Source organism: Rattus norvegicus, chromosome 19 (assembly GCF_036323735.1).
Source record: "Rattus norvegicus strain BN/NHsdMcwi chromosome 19, GRCr8, whole genome shotgun sequence".
In the NCBI taxonomy this organism is placed as follows: domain Eukaryota; kingdom Metazoa; phylum Chordata; class Mammalia; order Rodentia; family Muridae; genus Rattus; species Rattus norvegicus.
The window spans coordinates 713,006-737,456 of NC_086037.1; the positions used below are offsets into that span (position 1 = coordinate 713,006).

The window sequence follows — 24,451 nt, forward strand, 5'->3', positions numbered from 1 at the left end:
TACCGCTAAACTTCTTAGAGCGCAGACTTGGAGCCCCGCAGGTCCACTCTGCCTAACCCAGGCCAGAACCCCACCACTGCTCTGCCCTGGAGCTTTCCTGTGGCGAAGCACTGTTGGAGTAGGCGAGGTAAACCCAAGAATGCCAGCCCGGCCTCCTCACCATTTAAGCATCTCAAATGCCACCTTAGGATTTCCCTTGGTTACCTTGTCTAGTCGTTCCTCTGCATTTTTTGAGAGCCCATTCCAGATTATTAGTATAGCCCCCAGGAAAACTGATATTCACTGGTAGAAAGTTAGACTTAGGCAAGAGAAGTCCCAATGTTCTGTTACTCTGATTGACTATGAATAATGAGAACATATTACTTTATTTAAAATTAAAAAAGCTACAAGAAAGGAATTTGAACGTCTTCAGCACAGAAATTATTCTGAAGAGACAGACTGATGTGAATCCTGATGTGAATATCACACAATGTGCACATGGAACAAAATATTACATGGTATCTTGTAAATGTGTACAATTATGTATCAATTAAAATAAAAATATAAATTCTAAAAGCAAGGATCTGTCTGCTTCTCTGCTTGCAGAGTCTGGGGTGCTCATCAATAGTTATAGAATATAGAGCCTGAACTTATGGCTTATAGTCTGTCCTTGCTCTTAGAATGTGCAAGACTGTCTGTCTCTGGAGCACTTTTTGCCTCCCACTGCTCTTAGCTGTCTCACAGTTTCTAAAGGGCTCCAGTGTAGCCAGGACTACACCATCTCGGAGCACTTCATTTCAGACACAGGAAGTATGTGTCACTTCCGTTATGTGAGTTAAGTCTTGTGAATTCTCTTAGGTACTTGCATAACCACCTGTCCAAGTTTGCTTCTGTGTGATAAAACAAACACTAACCAAAAGCATCTTGGGGGAATAAAGGGTTATTTGGCTTACAGGCTACAGCCTATAATAGCCAAGGGAAGGCAAAACAGGAACTCAAGGCTAGAACCTGAGGTAGAAGCCGAAGCAGAGACATGGAAGAACTATCAGTGTTTACTGGCTTCAGTTCTCTGTCTTGCTCTTTCATAAATACCCTCAGCTCACCTGCCCAGGGACAGTACTGCCCATAGTGAGGAGGCCCTCCTTCATCCATTAGCAACAAGAAGACGCCCCAGAGACATGCCCACAGGTCAATCTGACACAGCCAATTTCTCAGCTGAGGTTCCCTTTCCTGAGGTGTTTCTAGTTTGTGTTGCGTTGATAAGAACTAACTAGTACACCGACCCAGTCCATTTCGACCTCTTTGGACCCTGCCCATCTAGGACCAGTTTATTCTGCTGAATCTGATCAGCAGTTACCAACAACCTCACCCTAAGATGCTCACAAAAAAAAAAAAAAAAAAAAAAAAAAAAAAAAAGGTTGACTTTGATTTTGAAGATTAGATTTGCCTTTGCTAGATGCCTGGTAAGTAAACAGGAAGCTCTGTTGGGGTGATGGCTTCTGGTTACAGATCTAAAAGCAAAAACTTGAAAATGTCTCTCTTCTTCATGCCCAAGATGACTGCCAGCATCTTGCCACCTGGAAGTAGTGGAAAACTTCTCTACTCACACATTGTAACTGCCCATATACAGTCAAGGTGGCAACATCCGGGTTTATTGGTCTTGAATGCGTGAATTATAGTTACCCAAGCTGCACTTAATCCGGGTTTATTTTTGCTCCCTGCTTACGCGTGGGGCTAACATGCTTTTTTCTTAACCCTTTTGGTCCATTCAGTAGAGATACTCGTTACGTTCTCCCGAGGGATCCAACATTAAAGTCCAAACGTTGCCAAAGACTGTGGGCTTGGGAAACAACAGCTTTCATTCCCTCTCACCTGTGTCCCTCACACTGCTTTTTGTGATGATGGGAATTAAACCGAGGGACCTTTAAAGTTCAAGGACAAGCTTGAAAAATGTTCCCAAGTTGACAAGGTTTACTTGCAGAGTCCTTAGAATGAAAATACAGGACCTCTGAATAGGTGGGGCTAGGTGTGGATGGGGGCGGCAACCTAGGAAGTAATCAGATATACTAAGGAACCAAAGAGATCCACCCCCCTTTGGCCCCCCGCCTCACCCTCCCCCCGGCATTATTAGCAATCGAGTCTCTAAGTCTACTTGGGTCAGGGCCATTCTGCTGTCTGTTAGCAGGACAATCCTGACTTTGAATCTCTTCCGCATAGTCTAGAGGGAGAAATACTAGCGGACCCCTTAAGGGGCGGGGCCTGGCGAGGGGTGGGGCGGGACCTGGCGAGGGGTGGGGCGGGGCTCCAGGACGCACCGGAAGGAAGTGGGACTTGCACATGAACCAGAAGCAATGCTGCTGCGGTCGCTCCGTAGCTGGGCTGCCCGGTCGCTACGCAGCATGGGCCCGGGGAGCTCAGGGAGCCCCGGGAGTCTCGATTCGGGCGCTGGGCCGCTGTGGGCACCTCGCCGCGCCTGTCCTCCGGGTAACTAGTACTTTTGTGCCACCTCGTAGGGGCGCCGCTGGACCCCGCCCCCTCACCTGCTAGTCCCTAGGAAGGGCCTGGGGACTGTGGAGCCCAAAGAACTGTCTGGACCCGCACTAGGTGGGGCCCAAACGCGGCTTCTCGACGCCCCCCCCCCTTTTTTTGTTCAGATTCTTTAAGCCTGGGGAGGTGGCTAGTTAGGGCACAGGCTGTATTTAATCAGCTCTCAGTGGATGCAGGTGTCTGCGGACCCAGAGGGCGAATCCAGGCTTCTGACTTTCTCCTACTCTTGCTGGCAGTGCGGATCTCTCTCTTCTGAAATAGAAACCAGGTGGCATGGCTTTCATTGGTCTCGGGCTGCTGCCAGGTGGGTTGGCAGTGTTGCCAGCCTTGGCCTAGAGAACAGACAGCCTGGGTCCCAGCCCTAAGTCTAAACCCACCCCTCGGAATCTCTCGAGTGTAGGTTATTCTTGTGTGCACTGTGACGACCCTAAGCACACAATCCAGGTGAAACGGAAAGTAGAATGTACCAAGCGAAGGGAAGTAAGCAAGCACAAGTGGACCTAGACCCAGCCTGCCATTATACAGTGTCACATACAGGACCCAACCGTAGAGAGTTCTAAGAATGGTAAACATAAGCCAAGGAGCAAGCATACAGAATCTGGTCATTTACCAGCACAGAGCAGAGTGAGTAATTGAAACATCGATGTCTTTTCTTTTCTTTTAGATAAAGATAGAGAAAAAGATAAGGAGAAAAAAGCAGTGGTAAGTTTCTCTCTGCATGCCTTCTCCAGCTACGAGCCAAACAGTGTTCGATACACAGTGAGAAAACAAACTCCAGACGATATCCAGGGATAAGGTTTCTCTTCCTTCTTGTGGCCCCAGGCCCTCTCCCCAGATCCCACCACTGTTAGCCATTTCTGTCGTGTACAGGTGGGAGTGGGGCGTTCAGGTAGTACTCTTCTTCCGGTATGTGTGAACTACAGAAGATGCTGATTGAGTAATGTCAACAGTTTTAAAATGTCCCTATTTGCTTCACTGCCGATTGCCCTGCCCAGATGGGGGCGGGAGGGGGGGGGAAGTGTTCCCATTACCTTTTGCTGTCTAGAGGAGACCAGAGAATCCATGAGGGTCCACAAGGTGGGCTCTGGGGGTAGGGCTATGAGGTCGAAGGTCAGAGGAAGTGCACGTTGGACAGGTTTAAATGTTGAGGCAATATTTTGGTTACCATCAGCCCAAGGGTTCTGTTTCTTCCTTTGAGATCATCTTGCCATGTACCTTAAACTTGTGTTCCTTCTTCAACCCCTGAATGCTGGGATTTTGGGTGTGTGTCACTACAAGTGGTCAGGGGCTCATTTCTGTAAGGGAACTGAAAGCCTGTAGCTCGAATGGCTTGGGAAAAGGTAGCTGGAGTACCTGATGCCTCTGGAGGGTAGAAGGTGTGCCCCCCCCTTTGCCCCTCCTGGGGGTCAGTGGGGGTAGTCAGGAGGATGAAATGACCCAGGAAAGGAGGAGTGACGTCACAGGGAGAGGAGGCTTGGTCTTCAAGGCTGGAGAAATGGTTCAGCAGTTAAGAGCTCTCATTGATTTTACAGAAGATTCAGGTTTTTGTTCCTAGCACACACATGACAGCCCACAAACTGTTTAATTCAAATTCTAAGGGATCTGAATCCCACTTTCCCACCCCCTTTTCTGGTCTTCATGGACAACAGGCATACATTGGAGAACATGCCATCTCTCCAACCCAACTCTGTCTCAGATAACTAAAAGTGAAAATGAGAGTAGGGGTGGATTTCAGTCAGTAGTGTGTGCTTAGCAAGCATCAGATAAGTTCCATTCCCAGCTCCAGAGAAAGGTGCTCATCCACACCAGTCACAGTGGCTGGAAATTAGACCCTGTCTCAAGGAAAGTGGGCTGAGTTGCAGCACAGACACAGAACTTTGGGCCAAGCTGTCTGCATACTTCGGCAGCACATCCTCCTACCTCTGCAATCGTCTGTTATTTTCTTTGCTACCCTCACATTTACTGTGAACACTGTGGAGGGTGGGACCAGATTTTCCATATGAAGTGCTAGCCACATAGTAGGCCTCCAGCCAGCAATTGAAAGAGTCAAAAATGAGGGATAGGTCAAAAGACAATGGTGTTACCTTTGCATTGAGTTTGTGGGTGATATTTTCTATGTGATGACTTAAACTTCTGTGGGCAGACACCACTCAAAATATTTTTAGATGTCAGGCAGAGGTTGGTGGAGTGGCTTAGCGGGTAACGTGCTTGTTACATAAGCATGGGGACCCAAGTTTGGACCCCCAACCCTTGCATAAAAAGCAAAGCATGTGCCTGTCACCCCTGTGGGGGGGGGTGGGTGGGACAGAGACAGGAGAATTCCATGCTAGCCTTAAAAAATAAGGTTGAGAATGCTCAAGGAAGATACCTGGAGTCTGTTTTTTGCATGCATACGCATGAGTGCACACATGTGCCCACACATATACACTCACAAAAGAAGGATCTGGGCTGAATATGGTGGTATATGCCTGTAATTCTATTCAGGAAGCTGAAATAGGAGGATTACAAGTTCCAGGCCAGTCTGGATTACATAGTGAACCCCCATTAAAAAAGAAAAAAATTGGAAGCCTTCCTTTGCCAGACTATCCTTTTTTCCTCTTGTGTTCTCATTTATATGTTGCTTGCTCTGTGGTGAAGGGTGGAGAAGAGGCTGAGCACATTTGAAGTCTACACTTACCATCCCTCTTGAGGATTTCATGGTGGGAGTAGGGGCAAGTGTTTCAAACAGTCTGAACAGCAATGGCGTCTTTGTAGTGAACAGGAAAGAAATATCAGCTATAGAGTGATGTCTAGCTTAAGTGCTGTATTGGATAAGAACTCCAGGCATGTGGTCTTCCCACGAACAAAGGTCATCTTCACGAAGGAACAGCAACAAAAGGCCCAGTAGTGCCCTCTGGGGCGGCTTTTTGTTCTTTACTTTACTCCTTTGGGTTCATTTTGTATTTACTCTGGGTTCTGTCATATGAGCTGACAGGGACCTGGGATTGGTGGATGGCCTTGCATCCATGGGAAGTGTCACTGTCCATTCTGGGCACTTGTTAGGGTCAAAGCTGGAGGTCTTTGCTGCCAATCAACAGTGTACTTGGTAGGGAGAGTTTTATATTGGGTGTGGTGAGGAGAGGTGTGATAGGTGTTATGTGTGAAATGTGACAGGTATCACAGGTCATAAGAAGACCTAGGTGTGATTAACCCACTGACCAGGTTTACTGCCTTGGCAAATCACCACATATGGTGAGTACTTCAGCCAGGGTGTGAAGCAACAGACCACTGTACGAAAGGGTGGGCATGTCTCTGTTCGACTCAGGATGTGTAAGAGTGTCTGAAGGAGCCATTTGTCTTATAATGAACTGTGCAACCATTGTAATTTGCTGGAACCAAAACCCAAATATCAGTTGAGGGCTTCTCTGTACAATCTGCAATTGCAATTGGATCCTGGACAGCACACACTGCTTTTCAGTCTCAAAGATACGGATCAGAGTCAGGTTAAGGAAGTGGAACACTTTTTTAGCTGACACACATCAGGGTGGATCTAGGGAAGGACTCCGAACTTGACTGGGCAGGCAAGTTGTGTTGTGGTTCAGGTGACAGGTGGTGGGTGGGGAGAAGGGAGTGTTGGTTTGAACTGAGGATGTAGTCCAGGGGTAGACAGCTTGATAGGCGTGTGTGTGTGCGCGCGCATGTGTGTGTGTGTGTGTGTGTGTGTGTGTGTGTGTGTGTGTGTGTGTTGTAGGTTTAACCCCTAGCTTATTGTTAAAACAGGAATAAGTGGGGCTGGGTCAGGTGTGGATGGGTCACATGGGTGTCAGAAGGGCTCAACATGAGGGATGCTTTTTCCTACTGTTTGGTGGGATGTTGGGGGGTTCCTGAGGCAGGGTCCTGGCCAGCACCAAGTGGGCTATTTACCCGAGCCTAGTTGTTCGGTCACGATTCCCTGGGAGCATCATCTCTATCCCTAATGTACATTTGTTTTCCGCCAGGTTTGTATTGAGGGCAATATTGCAAGTGGAAAGACGACGTGCCTGGAGTTTTTCTCCAACACAACAGACGTCGAGGTATGGCTCTCACAGTGGGTTTGCAGGAACCTGAAACACCTCAGTGGAATAAGTGATATGGGGCACAGGTAGCCCTGTCCAGCAGAAGACTGATGCCAGCCGCCAGTGTGGTCCACAGCCTCGTGGAGTGAAGTAGAAGGAGCTTTGTAAGACACCCCAGATGCTAACATGTCAACACGAAGTCAGTATTAAAGTAATAAATGGGCTGTTCACATTCTGTGTTTGATACTAAATCCCCGGGATCTGGACTCATAGTCCATAGTATCTGGACAGATAGTCCCCAAGTCATAATGTTTCAACTTAGGATTTTACTTGACTATACAGGGCTGCCAAGGCAGCACACGTTCAGTAAAACAGCACCGAGATGCTCAGTAGATTAGTATATAATGAATCTCAACTCAGGCTATTTTCAAGTGAGGATACAGCCCCCTTGTAAGAAGAGGAGCATCTGTGGTCAAACTTCAAGGTCATTGTGGTTGCATGTGGCTTGTGGCCCCTGTTTGGGGCCACTACACAAGTCCTGTTATCCTGAACAACTGCTTGCTTCTTGGGAGCTGGGGTTTGGGTGTGTGCCAGGCAGCATTAGCCTGTGTACCTATGGGATCCCTGAGCTCCCAGGGCCAGGTCAGCTTCCCTGGTGGACAGCACTTAACACGTGTTGTCACAACTTGTTGCTGGGAAAATCTTGTGTGACTCCACCGGGCAAGTATACTTGGGAGTTCTGCCCCATCTCCCTCCAGGTACATTTCCTCTTTGCAGATTTGGTGCTGTGACCTGTAGTTAATATTGACTGTCAGTGTTGGGCGATGTCTCATCAATCACCAGACTGGAAAAGGGTGTCTTAGCAACCCAGCACCTGCCTTGAGTGGTGACCCTCTGAATAGAACATGAGAAGTGCTTATGTTCCCACTGTAGATCTTGGGACCAGTTAGCAACAGTAGCCAAGCAGTAGCTAAAATTATCCAAAGCACCGTGTTAAGTGTTTATGGCATTATCTAATTGATTCTGTACTCATTTGCTTAACCCTTCTGAGGTAAGCACTATTAATTACCTCTGCTGACACGAGGAATCAAAGGATAACTGGCTTATAAAATTTATATGGTATGATAGTTAATTTTAGTTGGCAGCTTGCCAGAAATAAAGACTACAGCAGCCTCCCACACTGAAGTGTGGTTTCAGTTACTGGAGTCAACTAGGATCTGAAAGTATTAAGTAGAAACTTGTAGATGTAAACAGTCATAAAATTTAAATTGTGCATTGTAGTATGATGTACCCAGTGAGACCTCACCCTGCCTGTGTAAACCATCCCTCTGTTTAGTATAGGGGAAAAAAGGCACAGCATGTATCATGCTTGTTGTATCTGAAGCTTCAGGCATCCACTGGGGATCTTGCAACATAACCCCAGTAACAAGGAGGCAGGACTGGGCCTGGAGAGCTAATGAAATATTACCTGTATACATGTTTAGAGGGTGTTTCTGGAGAAGACTGATATTTAAATTGGCAGCCTTAATAAGTAGGGAATATCCACCTTTTTTTTTTTTTAATTTATTTTTTTTAACTTGAGTATTTCTTATTTACATTTCGAGTGTTATTCCCTTTCCCGGTTTACGGGCCAACATCCAATATCCACCTTTAATATAACAGGCCATATGGTTGGCCACAGTCCTGGATGGAACAAAAAAGGAAAGAAAAGGGTTTCCTCCTTCCTCAGAACTGCAGGCTTTCCGGCCTTGGGACTTTGAGACTTAGCCAGAGGTCCCAGGGTTTCAGCCTCATACTTAGCATCACACCAATGACCTCCCTGTTTTCAGGCTTTTGACCTAGACTGAGCTGTGCTGCTTGCTTCCCCAGAACCCAAGCTGTGGACAGCTTGTCATGGCACACAGGTCTTGGCCTCCGTAATTACACGAGCCAAGTTTGCTAATGAATTTCATCTTGTATGCCAGTTTCTATGTTCATGCAATTGGATCTGTCCCTGTGGAGAGTCCTCACCTGTCAGGTCATGTGTGTCGGGGTCAGACCCAGCTAAGGCTGGGGATTTCAGGGAGGCCACCTGTGTTTGTTTTCAAGCTGTGAAGAGCTTGGTTTACTTTGCTAAGCCTACTCCCCTTTAGACTGAACTCATTTGCAGTCATTTGCAGGTCATTTCTGGAAGCCATAGGAAGGACTTCCCAACCTAGAAGGAGCTGTGGCCATTCAGAGGGTTCATCCCACCCTTGTCCTATAGTGCCAGTCTGTCTGTATTCTAGACTTGGCACGCTGTCACATGTTTTCTGTCCTTCCAGGTGTTAATGGAGCCTGTGCTCAAGTGGAGAAATGTCCACGGTCATAACCCTCTGGTGAGTAGTTTGTCTGTTGCACAGATGCCAGCTTCCCTGAGAGCACCTAGGAATGCTGGTGCTGAAACCTGAGCCCAGTACAGTCAGTCTGACCTGACTGTTAGCTGATTTGGAGGAATGGAGAATGGTGAACCAGGGATTTCTGAGGCTTGGATGTGTTTCACGAAGCCCAGGAACCTCTAATGTTGTCTCTAACGTTGCAAGTGGCTTAATTTTCCTTGGACCTCATTCCAGATCATCAGGTTTCTAGATGAGCCTCCGATTTGGGTTTGGGCTTCACATTATCCAGTAATGGATCCCTGTGGTTTACCCCGAAGCTACCTATCTTCCTTCCCAAGGCAGGGCTAGAGAGTAAGGGACCATAATGAGCACGCGCCCCTTCTTCCTCCCATACTCAGAAAGCTTCGTGCTACCTGCTTGAAAAAAAGACTGATAGAAGGCAGATACTACCAGAGGGGATGAAGAAAGGAACCGTGTTTCTGGGCCCCATGCTATGGTATGGGGCGCTTAGTATTTCTCAACTAAGAAAATGGCTGTGTAGGTTAGCAGTGCCTCGCAGTGCTGTGGCAGCACCTCGTGGGGTTTGCTGGACTCAGGTCCACAGCAGACAGCACTGTGTCTGCTAGCACACAGCTGTGTTGCCTGGGCTTCAGGATCTGCTTGCTCATTCACTCAAAGAGGATTTATGACACACCTTGTACGTGGCAGACACTGCTCTGCACACCGGGACACTGAACAATTTAATAAAGTCTCCGGTCTCCTGGCCCTAAGATCCAGTGTGGAGATGAAGGAGACAGGTACTAGACTGTGGTGGCCGGTGACATGAGCTGTGAGGAGAGCTACAGCAGGTGAAAGGATGCTAGTTAGAGAAGACAAAAGCTCAGTTTTTAAATAAGAATCGCACAGGGCTGTGACACGAATCTCACCTGTGTGCATGTGGAGTAAGATGGGTCGTCAGCCATCTTTTGGTATAACAGAGAAAATCCACCGGCCTTCATACAGAAGCCAGAGAGGAACTCAAGGCTTGATAGCAAATAAGACAACTGTAGTTTAGATGTCTGAGACTAAAGGAGACACTTCAGAGACCAGAAGGACAGCCTCAGAAGGTTGCATTATGGGTATTATCTTCATCATCTTCATCATCATCATCACCACCACCATCATCATCAGATATATTTCCACTACTTTCTGCTGGTTGGAGATGCAAGACTGATGCTTGTGTGACAGTTATGGGTCACCGCACTGCTTCTGTGATATAGAAATTTACTTGTTTCTGCAGTCATCCAGCTTCTGTGCTGAGATTTTCTTTCACCCATAATTAGGAAATTAGTTCTCAGTGCTGAGGACTTGAGTGCCATGAGTTTACTTCAAGAAGAAAAATCAAAACCAAGCAAAACTAAAAGTGCAGAAAAGAAGCTAGCATAGTGTCACATGCGTGATCTCTCCACTTGTAAAAGTTGAGGCAGGAAAATCCCAAGTTCTTGACTGTCCTGTCTGTACAGGAAAACCTGGTCTTCCCTCTTCTCTCTCCAGACAGAACCCCCACCCATTTCCCCAAGTATGTATGTGCGCGCGCACGTACACACACCACACACCCACACCCACACCCACACACACCCCTACTCCCGCAACCCCCAAAGAGAGAAGCAAAAGATTACTTGAGAGCACACTGGATCAGGAAGTGCTTTTATCCACAGTAACAGAATGATTGAGGGCTGGCCTCTGTTTTATTAGGGTAGGTAGGAGAATGCATCTCTGTTAAGGTGACATTTGTCAGAGACCCACACATGAGTTAGGGAAGCACTGCAGACACTCGAAGGAGAAGTGAAAGAGGCAGGTACAAAGGCCCTGAGATGGGGGCCTGTTTGGCATGTTTGCAGAGCTCTATAGAAACTTGTGTGGCTGGAAGCTGATTGGCCAGAGAAAGAAGGGTAAGAGACAAATGGATGGCAGTGGATTTTTAGGGCCTGTGGTTCAGATGAGGGTTTGGATTTGATTTGAACACAATGCAAAGTTCCGACAAGGGAGATGTTAGCAAGCTCATTTTGGCTGCTGAATAGAGAACAGACCACAGGGAAACTCAAAGGCCAACTACGAATGTCTGAGTGCTTTTTCCTCAAGGAGCACATCCTGGTCTGGCTGTTAGGGGCTCTCTCATAATTGTGTTCACATCTGTCTCTACCCACCCTACTCTGAGAATCCTACAGCCTACATCTCTGGCCCTAGCCCTGCACCTGTAGGTTTCCTGGAATGGCTTTCGGGCTTCTAGACCTGGGTCCCGCATGTGCCACTTGGAGACAAAGTGTTTGTTTTCCATTCTGCAGAGTCTCATGTACCATAATGCCAGTCGGTGGGGCCTCACGCTGCAGACATATGTGCAGCTCACCATGCTGGACCAGCACACTCGTCCTCAGGTATGTTGTAGGTCTCATTTCAACCTGTAAACATCCTTCAGATTTGTTTTTGAAGGTGTTGTCAGATAGAGACATTCACTATGACATCCCTTTGGGCCTTTATGCTGTGCAATCTTTGACTTCAGCAAGGTCTCCTGTCCTCCAGGTGGTTGTCCTGGTGTCATCCTGTGCTCACGTTTGTAATCAGATGAAAAGTTGATAAGGATAACACTCAAAATGCAACCTTCTGAGGCTGTACTTCTGGTCTCTGAAGTGTCTTCTTTAGTCTCAGACATCTAAACTACAGTTGTCTTACTTGCTATCAAGCCTTGAGTTCCTCTCTGGCTTCTGTATGAAGGCCGGTGGATTTTCTCTGTTATACCAAAAGATGGCTGACGACCCATCTTCTTTCACATGCACACAACTGAGATTCGTGTCACAGCCCTGTGTGATTCCAACTGTTAACCATCCTTTAACACAGAGTTCCCTGGACTGCAGCATCACTGTCACCTGGGGACTTGGTAGAAGTGTGCATTTCCTAGCTCCTCCCCAGATCTACTGAGTCAGAAAATCTAGGGCTAAAGTCTAGGAGTCTGTGCAGAACTCCTGGACATGTATTCTGTGTGTCTGTGTTTGAGGACAGTTGATCAGACCTTTGTGAGGTCTGGCTTTCAGATCCCAGAAAGACTCTAATTCACCTTGGGTCACAACCAGGTGTAGGGGCAGGACAGGGCACATAGCAATACTTAGGCCCTTCCATTAGCAGGGGCAGAGTATCTTAGGCGGTAAGGTGGCAAGGGTGACCATGGTTGCTACCTCTGGGCAAGCTTTATACATAGCTAGATCCTTTCCATGTAGAAGACAGGATACCCCTATAGCCAATCATGTTAGCACAGTCATTAGGCTGAGCAATTTACTCCAAGTCTGGTTACCTGCAGCTGTAGGTCTCATTTTCTGTTGACATAAATATGTATCTTTTCAAATTGACAGATGTGAATAAAGTCTTTAGAATAATAGGAATTTGTCCTTTCCAAATGTTTTCCCAAAGCATAGAGAGCAGAACACCTACTGTTAGCACCTTCCCCTTGGCTTGCTCTGCTCTGTTCTGCCTAGATGGGCATTCTAATTACATCTGATGATACGTGAATATTATGGGATATGGGCTGAAATCTGCTAAGGAGGCAGAGATAGAGCTGGTTGGACTAAGCAGGAGAGAGATGGCTGAAGAGGGAGCCAGAAAAAGAAGGGCAGCGAAGGATAGGAGAGCATGGACAGAAGGGATGGAAGGAAGCAGATGGGTGAGCAGAGATCCCGGAGGGCCGAGAGGTAAGCAGACAGGAGGCTTGGGCTTGAATGTGCTCTGGGTCACACTGTTTGTCCACTAGGTGTCAGACAGGCAAGTCCCTCCTGCTCTCCAAAGGGGCATTGTAGACAAGGGAAAGATGATCCTTAGAGGGTGTGAGCAACATGCAGAAAGGTGCTGTCCAGCCTCTTCCCTGCTGGGCAGTTGACTTGTCAGTTTCAGCAGGCAGAGCCTCCCCAACCCTAGCCTTTTGGGGCTCTGCTTCAGACACTCAGGTCCTCATGTAAGCGGATTCCCGGCTCAGGGCTCCACTCATTAGACTGACAGTAAGACAGTGTTGCCAGCGTGTTCCGTACCCTAGTGAGTCTCCTCCTGTGAGAGGTACTGTGGGGCCGCTGGCAGTCCTGGGCTCCTTTACTGTCCTCTGCCCTGTAAACTTCAGGTAGAGGGAGATGCACAGGGAGCCTCATGGCAGATTTGGCTTCTGTCGTCCTGTCGTCCTCTCCTCACAGTCTCTGTTCAGCAAAGAGAGGTGTTTACCGTGTGATGGATAGGCAAGTGTTCAGGGCTTCCTGTACCTTCCTCCTCTTTACCTGAGAGTAAATTCCTTTTTCCATTCCTTTAGATGTCACCTGTACGGTTGATGGAAAGGTCAATTTACAGCGCAAGATACATTTTTGTAGAAAACCTGTATAGAAGGTACTGTAGCTTGTATAGTCCATCATTTATTAAACAACTGGTTTTGTGTATGTGTGTATATGTATATATGTGTGTGTAGGTGTAGGTAGATGTGGGCCTGTAGGTATGAGTGCATAGGTGTGGGTATGTAGGCGTGTGGAGGCCAAAGGACAACCTTGGGTGTTGGTTCTCAGGAACTATCCATATTACTATATTTTTTCCTTTAGTTTATTTAGTTTTATGTGTATGATAGTTTTTTGCTTACATACATGTATGTGTTCCAGTATGTTCACAGAAGACAGAAGAGGTTATTAGATTACCTTGAATTGGAGTTACAGATGGTTGTGAGCCATGTGGGTGTTAGGAACTGAACCGAGGTCCTTTGAAATATTAGCAAATGTTCTTGCTCACTGAGCCATTTCTCCAGCCCTCCACCGTGCTTTCTGAGACAGAGTTGCTCTATTGGCTTCGTTATTAGGCCGACTGGCCAGCATACCTCAGGGATCTGCCTGTTTCTTAGTCTCAGTGCTGAAATAACAAGCAGGTAGCCTCACGTCCATGCTTTTTACATGGGATCTGGCAGTTGAACTTGGCTCCCCATGTTAGTACAAATACTTTACCAGCAGAGCTATCTCCCCAACCCTAAACTACTGCTGGTGGAGTTGCCTATCCACCTGACGGATACGGAGCACCAACAGTATTGATGAGCGTCTGTTGCGTTATAATATTGTTTAACAACCCCAAAGTCCAGTAGTGACAGCCACCTTCCTTTATTGCCAGGTCAGTTGAGAGGTAAGACAGGTGGCTCCTTTTACATTGGCTGGGCTTAGCAAAATGTCTGGGAATGGGCTGGACTAGAATGGACTTGTTCAGGGTAACCCAGGCAACTCCTTTCTCTCCCTCTTGCCCATCATCCCCTCTGGGACCAGGAGTAAGCATAGGCTTGTCATCTCATGTGCATGGCATAGGACAAAAGTCCCAGTGGGAGCACAGCTGCATGTTCACAGTTGTTCCACCCTGTGCACATCCCATTGGTCCCACACCCAGGGTTGGCAGACGAGGGAGCTGAGGGGTTCAGGGTTGGCAGGCAAGAGGGCCGAGGGTTCTGTGGCACAGTGCAAGGCTGATGGGAGGATGAAGGTTGCAATGCTTGGAGCATTTAGTCTGCCTAGTGCTTATGCCATGTGTAGCTTCTGTCCTCACAGGCGAAAGCTTTTGTCTAGATGGTTGGAAGGCTTCTAGTGAACCCCTAGTGCTTTGGGCTCAGTGTGGGGTGGGGGCTACACTTCTGTGCTCAGGTATTGATGATTTGGGAGGGTCTTAGAGGAGTCAGGTTGCAGACTGAAGTCTGAAGTTTCAGCCCTTTCTGAGCTGTTTCCATCTTTACAGCCGTGAGTCTGGTTCCCCTTGATTCTTACCACTTCTTCCTGCTCTGAGCCTGCAGTACCACAGCCACTTCTTGGGCAGCTGGTTCTGACACTTGTGCAGGATGTTCCTGGCTCCCCAGATCCCTCTGTACTAACACAGCTTTCCTTAAGGTCCTGCCCCAGCCCTGTGTGTGTGTGTGTGTGTGTGTGTGTGTATGTGTGTGTGCGCGCGTGTGCGTGTGTGTGCGTGAGAGAGAGAGAGAGAGAGAGAGATTTCCTGTGAACCTGGGAGACAGCACTGCCTCTCTCTTGAAGGCTGTTTGCTGGGCTGGTTTGTGAGGTATTAACTTGGAGTACAATGGCCAGAGGTGAGGGGAGAGTTTGAAATCCTTGCTCTCTCCACCCCTTCTCCTTTGGCCTTGATCTGGGCTGTTTGTGGGTGGCAGAGGAGGAGAATGTAGCTCCCCCTTTCTCTTTTTCTCCCTTTTGTTCCTTTTCCAGCTCCTTTCCTGTCCTGGTGACTTTATGGTTGTACTTCTCTAGCACCTGTGGTTTGGATTTTTGTGAGACTCTGAAGCACAGAAGAGTTCAGTCTTTGTTTCTGTCCTTGTGAGCTGATTGTTTTGAGGTTGTGTAGCCTGCAAGAGAGCAGGCTTCCCTGAAAACCTTCCTGTTTTCTCAGAAGAAGCCAAAGACTGTTGGCCCACATGTGACCTTAGGTAGTTCAGAGGCTGCTGCAGCACTGGGGTGCTCTGAGAGCAAGACTACTACTTGCCTCAGGGTACAGGGCCGTGGGAGAGGGCCATGACCCTCAGACTTCTGTGGGAATGGCTTAGCTCCTTGCCCTCCTAACCACTCGGGTGTTTCTTCTGAATATCATCCTTTATCCTAGGATAACGTTCATATCTAAATGTTAGACATTAGTCTATATACTTATCCTGAGAAAATGGATGATCTTTTAGTAAATACCATGTTTATTGAGTGGCCTTGAGTGCCCCCTGCCACCCCCCAGTCTCATGCCCTAAGCCCTAAGGTCAGCAGAGAGAACCTAGACCAGGCATCGGAAGCAGCTTCTCTAGGTAGGTAATTGGCTTGAGAACTGGACCAGCTTTGTTCATCCTTAGACACTGGGGCATTTGTGTAGGGGTTAAGGGGTGAAGCTGGCCCATGGACTGGACCTGCTGCGATTGACTTTAGGCTCTGTCTGGCGAGGGAGGAGCTAAGACAGGATCACATAGCCAGCTCCATTCCAAAGGTGGAAGCAACAGTTCAAGACAAGGAATGATTATCAAGCAAAGGGTGAGGAATAGTGATAGGCTCCCAGAGTTCTCTTATTTAGGACAACCCAGAGGTGCCCCTGTTACCATACTGACAGGCAAGGCTCCTTAGTACTGCGGCCGAGGCCAGGACTTCAGTGTTTATCAAGCACCTTCTGGTTGAGGAATATGATGTGTATGATACAGGGAGCCCTCCATCCCTACACCTTAGCCCTTTTCCTGGGGAGGAGGCTTCTGTTGCAGGAACAAGACTGAACTCTGAGAATTGTCCTTGGGACTGAGGGTTTATGGTTCGAGGTTTCCTCTTTCTTGCACTCTTCCTGTGATTTCCATTTCACATGTGTTGCCTGAGGTTTGCTGGTCGGGTTTTTACACTTTTTGTGATAAAGGTTCCCAGACTTCTGTCCAGGACTAGAGTGGGGCAGCTGTCAGCCAAAGGCTTTCTGTTTTGACAGTGTAAAGGGTTTTCGATCAGAGCTTCAGAGGACCAATGGGAGGAAGATGGGAATTTGGGGTTCTTGTAAAGTCACTCTTCTTGTAACTCCAGCATGCCCAGTGTACTGGGTTATCACAATGGGGTGCCATAGAGAGATTGTCTAGAGCTTTCTGCCTCCTGTTCCCATCTCATCCTGCCGTATGAGAATTAGTCACCAAATGTAAACAGTGCTGAAAAACCAAATAAGAGCCAGGTAGACCCAGGATTGTGCAAAGTGCAGTTTACTAGGGATTTGTGGGCAGAAGTGTGTCTTGGGTGATGGAGCAAGATGGAGGATGGATCCCAGCACCCTTCAGCAGGAAGAGAGATTTATTTGTTCAGGCTGGCAATAGCACCTAGCTTTTCTTAAAGCTGTCAGGGTTGCTGGGCATGGTAGTGCATGTCTTTAATCCCAGCACTTTGGAGGCAGAGGCAGGCAGATCTCTGAGTGTGAGGCCACCCTGGTCTACTGAGTGAGTTCCAGGACAGCCAGGGTCACACAGAGAAACCCTGTCTCAAAAAATCACCACTAAATAAACAAAAAGCCGACAGTGTGTCCTGTGTCAGTTAAGCTATCTGAATGGCTATCTGAATATCTTTATTTCCTCTTTAGGGCTTGGAATACAGACCAGGTTCACATGGTGGATAAAATACAGTTGCAACCAACATGTTTCAGCCTGTACCATAAGTAATGAAGAACCTTAGTGGTAGCCTGTATTTGGACCAAAATGTCTTGGAAATGTCTTGTGGAAGCTCAGTGGGGTACTGAATTCCCCACTTCCTGTGATGCTCAAGGGAAAGGCTTGCTAATGTGCATGGTAGAGAGCCCTTTCATACACAGAGGTCTATTCATGGCTGACCTGGCAGTGCCAGGTTGATCTTTTCCCTAAGGTTCCTTGGAACCTTTTGCTGAGGATCCGGAGGTAGGGGCCTGGCTTTGCCATCTCTTATTGAAGATTTGGGTTTCTGGGAAAGCCAACAGATGTGAATTGGTGTTCTACCTTTCCTTAAAGCAAAGTTTCTCAGTGTTCTCAGTGTTCTTGCCTTTGGGATCTTGAACAAGTGAAGAGAACTGAAAAGGAGAAACCCACCTCTTAGGTGAGGTGGGGGCAGAGTGAGTGTAGTTATGCCAACAGCAGTCCGAGAGAGCTTTGTGTGCATTGCTGAAGAGGAAGATGAACCTTCATGCTGTCCTCAGAAAAAAGGAAGGTCTGAGCTGTGGCACTAACTGGGCTATGATGCAAAGCTGAGGGTGGTGCAGAAGCATCCTATGGCTAAAGAAGCCACACAGGAAGTGTAGAAAGCTCTGTGGGCAGAGGGATTGAGCAAAGGTTTACAAGATTGCCTGCTGGGTCCTCCTTTCCTAAGGACAGGCTAGAAGAGTGGAGTGGGCCCAGATGGGAACATGGCATTGGCTCACCCGGCACATGGGAACAATGGGCAGGTCCTCCCCACCTCCACTGTCCTGGCCCAGAACCAGGAGGCTAGGCCACAGAAACACACTGATCCAGGTTAGCCCTACAGGGAGGACAACTAATGCAGTAGGGAGCAGGTGGGACTGTGGTGAGGTTTGGGCCTGAACCCCCATGCTATCCTCAGCTGGAACTTAGGGCTGGGGCAGGAAAAAGTGTGTTTAATTATCAGGTTGCTGTCTTAATTAAAATAGTGTGTCATTGTGTAGCCTAGGCTAGTCTGGGACTAAGAATTTTATGTAGCCCAGGTTGGTGTCAATCATAAAGTCCTCCTGCCTCAACCTCCTAAGTGCTAGGGTGCCGCTGCAACCAGCCTTTGATTTGTTTTCTGAGCATCAGGTATTTTCAACTGAACTAAATGGAAACCAAGTACAAAGTATGGCGAACAGTGTGGCTGTCCGTGGCTCAGGTAATGAGTTGATTTGGCCAGGGATACTATCGCTGTAATGAAACACCATGACCAAAAGCAGCTTGGAGAAGAAACAGTTTATTTCACTCACTGGTCCATAGAACAGCTCATCATCAAGAGAAGTTAGAACCAGGAGGAACTAAAGCAGGGACAGAACCTGGAGGCTGGAGCTGATGCAGAGGCCATGGAGGGGTGCTGCTGCTGGCTTGCTGCCTTGCTCCTCATGGCATGCTCAGTCTGCTTTCTTATAGAACCCAGTGTGTATGTATGCTCATACATGAGTGTGGAGGCCAGATAAGGGCACTGAGTTCTGTTCATCACTTTTTTACCTTCTCGTGAGATAGGGGCTTGAATGAACTAAAGCTTGCCTTTTGGTTAGACTTGCCAGTCTGGGAGTTCTGTCCGTCCCAGCACCCCAGGGCTGGGTTTATAGGGACCCAGGGCCATGCCTGGCTTTTTTCCCTTTTCTTTCCTATGGGGAATTGAACTCAGCACTCAGCTCGCAGAGCTGGCACTCTTATTTACTGAGCCCTTTTCCCAGCTTTGCTTTTTTCAGTTTTAATATTTAAACTATATAATAATGCTGCCTCACTCTTATTTTGAGCACTGGTACTTTGCTCAAGTATGAAAAGTAAAGAGCAAAGGAGAAAAAGTCTACCGTCTGCAGCTTAGAGAACAACACTGCCAGCATGTCTGTGGGTTTTTTTTTTTTTTTTTTTGCAAATGTGTGGACATATATTTTTTGTGTGGTCAGGCATATGCATACAATTTAACCTCCCGTGTTCATTGAGCATCAAGTTCAGAGCCTTTCCCCTGCCTGCATATGGCTTTACTACCCCATCCTTCAGCTACTATGTGCTTTTGCTGCAGAGGTAGATCAACCACTGCATTTCTCATTATGCTGAACAGTGGTCCATGGCACAAATCCATGAGTATTTTCACAGAAAACGAATTCTAATGATTCTCTGATCCACTCCACTTGAAGGATGTCTCCATGTCTAGAGGGCAGACAAAGGTGCTTTTGTCTACTTGAGTTCAGTTCCAAAGTAGTCTCCATCAGTCACTGCCCTGGCAGCTCCCATCTCCTAGTGGTGGAGTCAGACAGATAGATGATCAGGATACCACGGCCATCTCTGGACCACACTATGCAACATGCTCTTGGTACTGCCCTTCCAAACAGAAGCCATCCCTTGGTTCTTTGAGGAAATGACATAGCACATGGGTGAATAAAAAACCTTTGACCTCTGATTGCAGTGGGAAGATGCCCGAGGTTGACTATGCGATTCTGTCTGAGTGGTTTGACTGGATCATCAAGAACATTGATGTCTCTGTTGATCTGATAGGTAAGACAGTCTCTCTCTGTCCCCTACCTGGAGCCTTCCCTGGGCACAGCTGGGGAATACTTGGGAGGTTCCACCTTGTAGAGACAGGAGGCAGGGACACCTATCACCCATGATTCCTTCTCTCAGAGCTCCCCAAAGGCAGGCAGAATTTAGGGGTTTCTTCCGCCTGTGAAGAAACTCTAGCCTTGGTTCTGTAAACTTCCTTCCCCTGGGTCAACTACTTCCAGGGGCCCCATCTGTTCTGATCTGATGGCTTTTCTGTATCATGTGGGAGGGGCAGAAATTGGGTAATGGCTAAAGCCAATGGCTCGCCAGACCCTGTCTAAGAATGGAATTCTTTAAACATCATGATGATACTGTGGGGCTGAGGACAAGAAAGGGGGTTGGGGTCTGATCAAGACTCCTGTTGGTCACACAGACTGAGCAGGCTTAGTAAGGCTCATGCCATGACCAAGGTAGCTCCTCTCCACCCCAGCCCATGTGCTGCCCTTGTCTTTGCTCCCACACCAGGAGCACAGCAGTCAGTGCCACTTGTGGTTTTACTTCTCAGTTTATCTTCGAACCACTCCTGAAATCTGCTACCAGAGATTAAAGATGAGGTGCCGGGAAGAGGAGAAAGTCATTCCGGTGGTAAGAACCAGAACCACCTCCACCTCATCCTGCCAGCCCTCCCTCCTCATCCATCATGACATTATCAAGGTTATAATGCAGAAACCAGGAAGTACAACAGAAGGGAACTCTGGCTTCCTCTATGGCTTTGGAGCCCTTGTGTGTCCAAGGGCCACTTTACTTCCTGTAAACACACACACACGCACATACACACACACGCACACATACATGCACACTATAGATTACGTATCTGCTCTTGTACAGTAGTTTGTCTTCATACACGCACATGCATACGCGCACACACCATGGACTTTGTACAGTAGTTTCTTTGTCTTTAGCTGTGATGTTACCTCCCCCAACCTTCCTTACACTGGGCTTAGGCCTCCTATGGTGAGAACCCTCAGGATAGCATATTGACAGTGTTTGTTCCCATTTCTCTTTATATGAACATTTTAGATTTTGGTCTTATTTCTTCTGTCTTTAACATGTGTCCTGGGGCCTGGCACCTAGAAGTGGCTCAGTTAATATTGTACCTTATATGCAGTTTTCCTTGAAGGATAATAGGGGCTTGGCAAGCTCTTTTGGGACATCATGCTGTTCTGGACTTAAGATGAAGTGGAGCGCTGAAAGGCCTGTCTGATCTCCTAAGCTCAGTCACGTTTTGTTGAGGACTAGCAAGGCACATTCGAGTCATGAAGGCCCAGGCCTTGCTCCGAGCACTTCCTTTGAGATCTAAAGGCAAGAGTGACAGAGGATGGAGCACTGTGGTCTGTGCTGTCATGAGGCTTGGCAATGCCATGCCTGGAGTTCTTCCAAGCCGTTATCCAAGGGCTTGACAAGGTCTTTAGGACAAGCTTGGCTCCTAGTACCCAGGGGGAGTTGAGTGGGTAAGAAGGCGGCAGCGTGGTTTGTGGCTGGCCTTTGAGACAGGGCAGAGTGTTGCTGGAGGAGGTACCAGGTAGCCAGCATACACTGGCTGAGTGCCTGAGAGTACATGTAGTCAGGGCTTCCCAGAGTGGAAGTAACAGAGGCATGGGGGCATCTGTCTTCTTGTCTTGGAGCCCCACATCAGGCTTTCCACAGGAGTGGTCCTTGTGGCCTGCTTGGGCAGTCTCTAATGAATGCTCTACAGGGAGCGTTTAGGACAAGCCAGAGGGAGAGTGTGTATCTGCTCAGTCTGGGAATACCTGTCATTAACACATGGTAGAACTGGGTCTCCCACTGGAGAAGTGGCAAGAAGTGGGAGCTGGGGAAGAACCAGTGGGCGGTTGGGGATGCAATGACCATTTAGATCACAGGCTGTTTCCACAGCCAGGCTGGTTGTTACACGGGCCTTTGTTCATGTCACTTCCTAATAGTCCTTGAGAATTCTGCTTTGCCCTGTCCCTGTGAGAAGACTGTTGGTGGGTGGGTTTCCCCCTTCCCGCTCCCACAGCTGTTGTATTTCTGTTGCAGGAATACCTCAGTGCTATTCACCACCTCTACGAGGAGTGGCTGGTCACTGGTAGCCTTTTCCCAGCTGCAGCCCCTGTTCTGGTAAGTCAGTGTTCCTCCCAGGGTGGAAACTTTCCTATGAGAGGAAAGTCCAGAGAATGTCACCCATGCCACAGAAAAGAGCTCTGGACAGAGACTCAGAGGGATGTGGGCTTGAGAAGGCTAGTTATTTTAGTAACATGTCATACACAGCATCACGACAAGAGTTTCCCAGTTGCTCTGGACCTGTGTTTGCATTTGGACCTTTGGGAATATGGCCTATTCTTTAGTGGGTGACACAGAGCCATCATCACGGTTATGTGACTCAGTATCTTCTGAAGCCATCTCAGTGGCTGTCCTTAGTTGTCACACAGTGGCACTTCAGGAGGTGCTGAGGTATACAGTGCCACACTCCTTTGCCTCTGAGCTCTGGGGCCCACTGTAGCAGTGTTTGTGTGTCCTGCTTATCTGTATGTCCTACTGCGTATGCTCTGTGCTCTAGTGCCCTTTCTGCATTTCCTCAGGCAGACAGGTGCTACTTGGGGCTGCCACATATCTAGCAGGGGATCATGGGCTTTTGTTTATGGCCTTGGTCTGTAGGCCACATAGACATTATAGCCCTGAGAGGGAAGTGTCAAGGGACTTCTTCACTGTGGGAGCGTTCAGAGTTTATTGTTTCCTTTACTGTGAAAAGCAAACCTGAAAGGGGTTTGGGAAATGGGAGAGTGGCAGAGAGCTTGTCTAGACATTGGAGTACCTGGGTTTAGACTCCAAATCCCAGTGAAAAGAAAGGGCATTGTTGCCAGGATGATTCTTCCATGGAAATCCGGTTGAGTGTTGACTGCCCTGGAGCCGGAGTCTATGGTTCTGACCTTCTTGGTCTCTCAGCCTCCTGCCTCCCTCCCCAGTGGGCTGGAGTTGGCTAGTGCAGCCTGTGATCTGTTTGTTTTATTTCCAGGTGATTGAGGCTGACCACAACTTGGAGAAAATGTTAGAACTCTTTGAGCAAAACCGGGCCCGGATATTAACTCCAGAGAATTGGAAGCATGGGCCTTAGGACTGAGCGGTGTACAAGCCAGTGTCAGGAACAGCCCAGGCAGGGCCAGGTCAGCTGCTAGGAACACTTGGAAGAATCTACTCTCAAAAGGGTCTGTATCTGATCAGATCTGTTTTCACAATGGTCTTTTCATTGTAGTACAAACCGCTTTTGTCTGTCAGATCCTTGCAATATACTTTCCCCGAGGTCCCCTCCTGACGCTGAAGCTCTGTGTAAAAACACTTGCTGTATCCTTGGGGGTTGTTCTGGTTCCTATGCATCAGGTCACCTTGTGGGGTGAGGGAGCAGTCTCATCCCAGGTAAGGATTTGAAACCCAGAGAGGTGCAGGGACTCTTCAAGGTCACAAGGCAGGACATAGTGGGGCTGGGACCATTGAGATACCTGGCTTGGGCTGCCTCCTCCTAAGCAGTTCCCCTCAGCCCTTCTGTTCTGAGCGCCCGCCGGCCCCCACCTCTGTGAGAAGAGCTGGCAGTTTGTGGATTCTGTCATCTTTCGGTACCGGACAAGTTTCAAGGAGACCAGACATCACTAGGCATTGGCACACCTCTTATTTGGCATGAGCCCAGGGTTTCCTGGCATGAAGGTACTGTAACCTCTCTTCCTTTGTCATCTGGCCCTCAGTGTCCACTGGGGAATCCTGGACCAGTCTTTGCACGGTGCCAGTGTCCTTGAAGATGAGGTCTTTCCCAGACTCTGCCAGTTTCATGTCATTCTATGTCAGAAAAAAAGGGCTTATGGGACCTGGACACTTTACCCTGTGCCGAGGGAGGCCAAAGGCAGCCAGCTGGGCTTCCAAGGCCCCATCGCTTTCTCCTGTCCTTGTGTGAGGACCAGTGCCCTTGCTCCAGTGAGAGTGACAATGGCCTTAACTCCTTTGAAGTGTTTTCCCATCTGAGTGGATGTCACGGACCACAGAGCATGAAGTCATTTCTATTGGATCAGAAAATACCTTAGCTTTGCTTGGCCATAACTGCACCAAAGGTGCAGCTGTTACTTGAACCAGTCGAGACCAAGAAAAAGACCGACATTCCCTGGACAGTGAGATGGAAAGTCATGGCTCTCCAACAAAGGCATTTAAGGCCTTGCTGCTCTTGACATTCTGGGCAGATGGAGCATCTGGAGAAGACTGGACCCAGATGATAGAAGGGGACGATAACTGTACTCTGGAGAGACACAGCGTGGACTGGGCGGGGCTGCAGATGCATGTGTCCAGCTGGCTCTGCTCTGCTCTGCTCTGCCTGTCTGTAGGTGCCTGGGATGCCTGCCTGGTAGCTAGAAAGAGGGCCAAGAGTCCAGCTCGTGGCCTTTCCTGTCTTGGACTTTTCTGTTAATATGAAGAAGAATAGCAGCCAGGGGGATTGTTTACCAGCACCTGCAGTCTAGCAATGGATAAACCGTAAACCTGGGAAAGGCAGGTTTGAACCAGCAGTCCTGATGGGGCATCTTTAGAATTAGCAAAGGAACAGTCCAGTACTTGCCCCTTTGCTTAACCAGAGCACCTGTTTTGGGAAGAAATGTGATGTTTCTCTTGCTCTATGGTAGCAAATAAATTCTGCAGCTAAACTATGATGTCAATTTTCTCTCTTTCTTTTTTTTTTTTTTTTTTTTTTTTTGAGTAGGGTTATACTTTATAGCCCAGACTTGCCTTGAACTCTCAGCAGTATTTTTATCTCAGCC

The 24,451-nt window shown here is 48.0% G+C and overlaps 1 protein-coding gene across 9 annotated transcripts; it reads left to right on the forward strand.

Moving 5' to 3' along the window:
* The first annotated feature begins 37 nt into the window (after positions 1–37).
* Tk2 (thymidine kinase 2) lies at positions 38–24,340 on the forward strand. Of its 9 annotated transcripts, none has more exons than XM_063277837.1 (10): positions 2,291–2,463; positions 3,191–3,228; positions 6,504–6,578; positions 8,864–8,917; positions 11,242–11,331; positions 13,239–13,312; positions 19,546–19,634; positions 20,185–20,264; positions 21,699–21,779; positions 23,396–24,340. In XM_063277837.1, the coding sequence occupies exons 1-10, from the start codon at positions 2,331–2,333 to the stop codon at positions 23,444–23,446; spliced, it is 765 nt and encodes a 254-aa protein (XP_063133907.1). In that variant the 5' UTR covers positions 2,291–2,330; the 3' UTR covers positions 23,447–24,340. The 9 variants fall into 9 exon arrangements, 7 of the variants coding, with proteins under 7 accessions (XP_063133910.1, XP_063133906.1, XP_063133907.1 ...); NM_001106166.1 differs by having other exon boundaries at positions 2,316–2,463; positions 22,675–24,334; XM_063277840.1 differs by lacking the exon at positions 2,291–2,463 and adding an exon at positions 38–127 and having other exon boundaries at positions 21,699–24,340.
* The last annotated feature ends 111 nt before the right edge of the window (positions 24,341–24,451 follow it).

Coding starts and splice junctions, on each gene's coding strand:
- Tk2 (XM_063277836.1), top strand. CDS start 2,331: ATGCTGCTGCGGTCGCTCCGTAGCTGGGCTGCCCGGTCGCTACGCAGC. Junction 11,332..13,238: donor ACCAGCACACTCGTCCTCAG/GTATGTTGTAGG, acceptor CCATTCCTTTAG/ATGTCACCTGTACGGTTGAT. Junction 13,313..19,545: donor GTAGAAAACCTGTATAGAAG/GTACTGTAGCTT, acceptor CTCTGATTGCAG/TGGGAAGATGCCCGAGGTTG.